This window comes from Mastomys coucha, unplaced genomic scaffold (genome assembly GCF_008632895.1).
Source record: "Mastomys coucha isolate ucsf_1 unplaced genomic scaffold, UCSF_Mcou_1 pScaffold22, whole genome shotgun sequence".
NCBI lineage: Eukaryota > Metazoa > Chordata > Mammalia > Rodentia > Muridae > Mastomys > Mastomys coucha.
Genome location: NW_022196905.1, coordinates 224,386,669 through 224,393,206, shown reverse-complemented (window position 1 = coordinate 224,393,206; position 6,538 = coordinate 224,386,669). Strand labels below are relative to the sequence as shown.

General features: G+C 41.3%; 1 protein-coding gene across 7 annotated transcripts in view; it reads right to left on the bottom strand.

The window, feature by feature from the left end:
- Nucleotides 1–6,538, bottom strand: part of Phkb (phosphorylase kinase regulatory subunit beta) — a 210,521-nt gene that overhangs the window by 35,467 nt on the left and 168,516 nt on the right. For 6 of the 7 annotated variants that reach the window (XM_031340678.1, XM_031340676.1, XM_031340673.1 and 3 more), the window contains 2 exons: nucleotides 5,174–5,231; nucleotides 2,958–3,048 (listed from right to left, as the gene is read on the bottom strand). In XM_031340678.1, coding sequence (XP_031196538.1) covers nucleotides 2,958–3,048; nucleotides 5,174–5,231 — 149 coding nt within the window. Of the gene's footprint in view, nucleotides 1–2,957; nucleotides 3,049–4,205; nucleotides 4,297–5,173; nucleotides 5,232–6,538 lie in introns of all 7 variants that reach the window. The other variant, XM_031340674.1, reaches the window with a different exon arrangement.

Sequence of the window (6,538 nt, the reverse complement as noted above, 5' to 3'; positions counted from 1 at the left end):
AATCAAGTCTCAGGATGACTGGCAGGCTGAAATTGCTCTATGTAAGCTAGGGACTTAGGCAGAATAACTGTTTCTGATATTTATTAGAATGGCTTTCAAAGTATGACTCCCACTGGGGTCCAGGATGGCTCAGAGCCTGGTCTAAAATGTAAGGGCTGGTGAGGGTCTCAGGGAAGTGAAGGTGAGTAGACATAAATAACTTAATTGGGGGTGGTGGTGGTTAGTGCTAGAAAGTCCTTAGAGGAACCAGAAATGCATTCAATGATTGTATTTTTACTACATGGTTCATCATTTGGAAGATCTATTTTTACAATTTCTCTAGGAGAACCGTCTGCTCTTTCATAATATTTCGACCTTTCCAAGGTCAAGAGGAAGGCCATGTAGTTCCTGTGTAGCCCTCACTTATCCTGATCATGTTAGATATACATGGAGGGTTGTGATCCATGGTATTAGACGGCTCACCTATGGAATGAATGGGACGGCTGGCTGTCCACAAGCCTGCAAAAGGAAAGAGCTCAGAAAACAATGCAGGAAGTGCTGATAGAGCTAGCAAGAGAATATTTAATCTCTCCTCCCTGCTTGGCCAGCTGCTTCTCAGAGTGCCTGCTGCTCTTGCTTCCTCCTCATCAACACTTCCCGTCTCTTCTGGATACAGTTCATAACTGTTCGAGGCCAGAAAAATAGCACCTCAAAGACGTGCTTTTTCAGAGATAAGGACTCAAACAGTCTTTCCATGTTGTAATGGGCTCAGAGTAAGAACTGCCTTGGTATAGCAGCAAACATCTAGAACCAGTTCAATTGTCTTGGAAGCTGAGACAGGAGGTTTAGTAGTCTTGGCCAGCCTGGGTTTTAGTGTGTGTGTGTGTATCTCAACTTCTAATAACTATTGGTTTATCATACACTAATGACACCAACCAGTAAATATGAGCATGATTACTTTGATCATTGTGTAAGGAAAACAGAAGGCACATAATTAGCTCTTAGAGATAATGGCAACTAAACTACTTTTATTCAAGAAAGCTTGAGACAATATACAAGTCTGACCAAGCCACACCACTTCAGGCTGGAGCAGATCTTCTGAATGAGCAAATGCACACTTTGACCTATTTCCATTTCTTGGTCTGTGAGGGGATCAGGACCAGTCGATGAAGAAACTCCCACCTCTGGTCATTAGGCTGAGCCACTGGCATCTGGCCTCTGAATCCTTTGCAGTCAGGGAATATTTCCCTGGGAGATGTACTGGCCTGATGGACAATGGTCCAGCTATATTCTGGAGGGCAGGCTCTGAGGCTCCTGGAGTGTGGGAGCTGGGTGGCTACAGCCTACGGATATTGTTCAGAATGGATAAGACAAATCCAAGCCCACATTCCTAGTGTCAGGCCAGTAACCCTCAAGCTCTAAAACCTATGACCGTAGTTAGTGGAATCAGCTATTCTTCAGCGCTTTGGGGACTAAAACCAAGGAGAAACATGTTTCCCAAAGCCTGGCTAACTTTCACAGCGATAATGGTTGTGAAAGACTCTGGCTACAGATAAAGATCCTGGTAATGAAAGGTACTGGGTAAACGACTTCCTGTCCCTTGGTTGACTTAACCATTGACAGTGGTTTAAAGCTTACCTCCTGGCCGGGCGGTGGTGGCGCACGCCTTTAATCCCAGCACTTGGGAGGCAGAGGCAGGCGGATTTCTGAGTTCGAGGCCAGCCTGGTCTTCAGAGTGAGTTCCAGGACAGCCAGGGCTATACAGAGAAACCCTGTCTCGAAAAAAACCAAAAAAAAAAAAAAAAAAAAAAAAAAAAAAAAAAGCTTACCTCCTAATAGGGAACATGGAGAAACTATATGGAAAGTAACTTGTTCTCAGTAATTTCTTATGGGTATAATTATTTTAATTGTTAAATAACATCATAGGGGAAGATAAATAACATTATTCTAATATCCCAAAGCTGGGTATCTGAATGAAATTATTTTAAACTTAATTAAGATCCCTGAAATATGAGCAATTAGTTGATGGTATTGGGGAAGGTTAAAGGACTTCATTATTATTAAAGCTTACTATATTCCTAGATTAGCTGTCAGGAATACACAATAAACACATACATTTCCAAACAAGAGACAAAAAACAAATAGATTTTTCACTCTAATCAAAGAATAAATCAGCCACATGATTAGAGCTTACAGAAAATGAGCAGTAGCAGCCAACACCACATGCACAGCTCAACCCAACCCATTTAACATCAAGGACTGTAGAAAGAGACACAGGACTGGAGAGGGAGCAGAGAGGAAAAGACAGAGAGGGAAGGGAAGGAGAGAGGAAGAGAGAAGGAAGGAAGGAGGGAGGGGGAAGCCAGGGAGGGAGGGAAGAGGGAAGGAGAAGGAGGGAAGGAGAAGGAGGGAACGAGGGAGCAAGGGAGAATAAGAATATCTCTTACTATATATGGCCCTGTGAGCAGAAGTGGCAGATTAATCCTGGTAGGTAGAAAGCAGCTCTGGGAAGAGATGGCCTGGAGGGTGAGGGATGGAGGAGCAGGGCAGGCATGTAAATTCTGCCTCTTCTTGAACATTAATGAGTTTCTTAGGAGTGGGAATGGAGAGATCAGGTGGAGTGGAAGCAAAATGTGTTCTCTTCTCTGCACCTGGATTTGTTCTGCTTATCACAAACCTGTCCAAATGCCCCAGAACGTACATTTTCTACACTAGAATCTGTACTGAATTCAAGCAAACTTGGGGGATGAAATTATAGCCCTGGGGTGTAGGACAAAAGTGAGACGGCCCACTAAGTGCTCTGCAACAATCAGAATGCGTACACTCTCTTTTTTGCTGGAGGAAAGAGACTTTTGAAGAAACATCCAAACCACTCGCTGGTAATCTCGTTGTGAGCAGTCTGTGACAGCGACCTATGTCACACGTAAGGGTCCTACCTAGAAGCTGTTGTGTCTGTTAGTGTGAAAGCAGATACTTACCTGTTTGCCCTGCACTAAAACATTAGTAATGGATGGGGCCAGGCTGTCCACTACTTTATTTAAAAGACTTGCTGCACGGCGTACAACCGACCTGAGGGCAAAGAAGAAAGCAGGCCAGATCTTCACAAACAGAAAAGATGGCGAATGAATGGTGCCCTTGACTGGGGAACCTTACAATGTATACAGTTGGGTCCTCACATGATAGAGCAGAAGAAGTAAACTGCCATTAGACCTGACCCTTGGAGGAAGACCATCTATAATTAGGGAAAGTCATGTCTCACTCACCTCAGCCATCAAGCTGTGGCAAAGTAATGCCAAGATCAATTTCAAAAAAATAAGGGGAAGAAAAATCAAGAGTCCCTAGCTATTCTTTTAATTGGGTTGGGAGAGGAAGGAATTAAGAGGGTATTCTGCTTTGTATCAAAAAATGCGTAAAAAGCATCATGTGTCTGTGACTGTGACTGATTCCCATAGCAATTTATACTGTTTCTCTGTATGATATTATTTTTTAACTATGTGTGTGAGTGATTGTGTGTAGGTGAGTATGTTGTGTCTGTGTGTATGTATATGCATGTGAATGGAGGCACCTGTGCAGAATGGAGCCAGAGTTACCAGCAGTTGTTAGCTGCCAGATGTGAGGTACCAAACCTAGGTCCTCTTGAAGAGCAGTATGTGCTCTTAACGGCTGGGTCATCTCTCCGCAGCCTTGAGTTATGTTTCTTTTGGTACCTGGATAATTGGATGCCTGGATTAGGGGACTCTACTGAATTTCAGAAATGAATTATCCTCACTTTCTTTCTTGATAAAGACAGAATGTTGGGGGAAAGAATTCACACTTCTATTTTTACATTTCTGAAAAAGTCTTAGAATGTAGAAAGAACAGATTTATACCCCCTAAATTACACCACATGCAATATATAAGACATTTCCCCTCAAAAGTAAAAATTTATGTGAGCATTTAGAGAGAATAAAATCAAAATGTAGGTTTCAAAGTACCATTTTTTTAAATTTCAGCATAAGCACAGAAATTGGCCTATAATAAGCATTTATATTTCTTAATTACAACATGAAAGGACTAGTAGACAATCAAGCCAATAGCTGACCAAGTTAGTGAAACAAATACTTCCCATTTCGAGAGAGACACTTTTATCTGATACTTGAACACCAAAAGATGCATATAACCCTTGGAATGCAGATAAACCCACACACATCAAGCAACTTGAGTTTCCCAAATTCTGTGCATGTTACCTGTTTCCCATGTACCAGAAAGGTGGTAATGTGCGGGGCTATAGAGGAGGAAAATTTCTGGGTAAATGCAGCCCCGTACCGCACAGCCAGCCTGGGGGCAGTGGAAAGCCATAAAAGGGAGAATAGAATAAATAAAGCTTCCAGGATTCTATTACAACAGTCAGCATTTCTCAATGTTTGCTACTTAGTGGCTTATCAAAGATGTAAGTATTATGCAGAAGCAAGAATTGGTTTTGCTTATCCCAAACAATACTAGAGGTACAATGAAACATGTTATTTATAGAAATATCTACTGACTACCCGTATTACTGTACTGAAAGCTTACAGTGGAAATTTGAGATATCTAAACTGGATACTCACTGTTTCTCTGGGCAGCAAGAGTGTATTTGTCATAAAGTAGAGATGAAACACTATTTAGAAAATTTGTCCAGTCCCTTATTTTAGAGAATAGAAACATGAGGTTTACCGAGATTGGGTTTTATAAGAAACTATTTGAGAGTTAACTGCATCAAAATGCAGAGCTGCATATTGAGGTGAACTCTCTTCATGGTGACTTTAAACAGCTTTACCCATGACTCCTTCAACTTAAGTGATGAGATAATTGCCTTTCATTCATTTTGCTTACAATCAAATGGTCTTTTAGGGCCTTCTAATGTTTTTCTAAACAAGATGAAACTTAAAAGATCCTCCTTGGGCTATTGCATCACAGCAGAGCCATGATGCTGTCACCTCGGTGAGGGCTTTATAAGCTCAGTTCCAGAAAGGGGAGGTTTTTATCTCCAGTTATTTTTCCTTAGTCTCGTATGACATAGGAGTACTCCTCTAAAGTATGGAGTCAGGGCGCCATAACCTTAGAGCGTAAATGTCAAAATTGTGATGAGTCACATCTGTAAGGATCAAATATTACCTTTAAGCTACTGAATATAACAATATAAACATTATAACATAACAAGGACACTCATACAAACCAAAGCTTTTTGCCGCCAGCTCTTCTATACACTCTTTCAATGTGATCAGACACAGTTCCTAGACAGAGAATAAGAGGAGTCTTCACTGAAGAAAGCTTTTAATTAAGTGGACAACTTTTATTTTCCCTTCAAGAAAAGAGAAAACATTCTTATTTTGAACTGATGAGTTTAAATCTGTAACCCAAATAAGAAGTGTGTGTTCCCAGTACCTTTGCTACATGGTACAGTTTTCAAAATTCTATTTTTTTAACTGATATGTAACCTAAACTTTTAAGCAAATATAAGTATTATTTTACTTTCAACAGGAAACAGAACACATTAAAATTAGTAAACTGAGTAAAAGCCTACTTTTTAAATGGAAATTCCTATGGCTCTGATAATTGTTCAAGGCTATGACCATTCTAATACTCTGGTCAACACAGCCCTGGCATTCACACTTTGGCCATTACTCACATGTGCCCTGCACTTTTGACTGGTTTTGTCAGTAAGAAACAATGTGGCATAATTGAGTGCCAAAAGTTAGTAAGGATAAGGAAAAAGATCTTAAAATTTTTCCTCTCAGTTATTTTTACAGTCTTAATTTAGATTAAATTATATCTTGGTTCCATCGGTCCCTGCAAAAGCGGGGCCTGGTGGTGCATGCGGTATTCCAGGCTAATTAGCAGGCTGAGGTTGGAGCGCTGCAAGTGCAGGGCTTGCCTGCACCACAGAGTGGGTCAGAGGATAGTGTAGGCAACTTAGTAAGGCCACCTCAAAATATAGAGCAACAGTGGGGATGGAGATGCAGCTCAGTGCAGAGCACGTGTGCTCTGCGTAAGCACTACAGGAACACCACACCCATGGTTAGTACAGCTCCACTTTAACAAAATCAGCATGTACCACTGGACAGGGGTTTGAGATAAGCCAAAAAGTCTGATGACTGGAAATATGTTTCAACATATCCTATACTGTTCTGTACTATAAAATGCCAGAAACAGGTCTTGTACTCCCCACAGCATCGACATAGAAATGTGGATGTCAAGGATCACTGGGCCTCTCTGCAGGGTGGTGTGGACAGACACACTTAGAAATGACTTACTTTTATAGATCACTTTCAGAGCGAAATTATGCTCCAAATGGCTACTACAAACCATGAAGAAGCCAATTTCGATAAATATATATTCAATATTATTCTTGAGAAATTACAGGAAATAACATAGGAAACAGAAATGTCAACGCCAACTATGGAGTGATCAGAAGTTCAGGGTCACAGGTGGAACGCAGGCTCTAAGAATAGGCAAGCACAGAAGCAAGGCACTGCGAGAGGACAAGGGTGAGGGAGGCTTTCCATGCGAGAGGACAAGGGTGAGGGAGGCTTTCCATGTG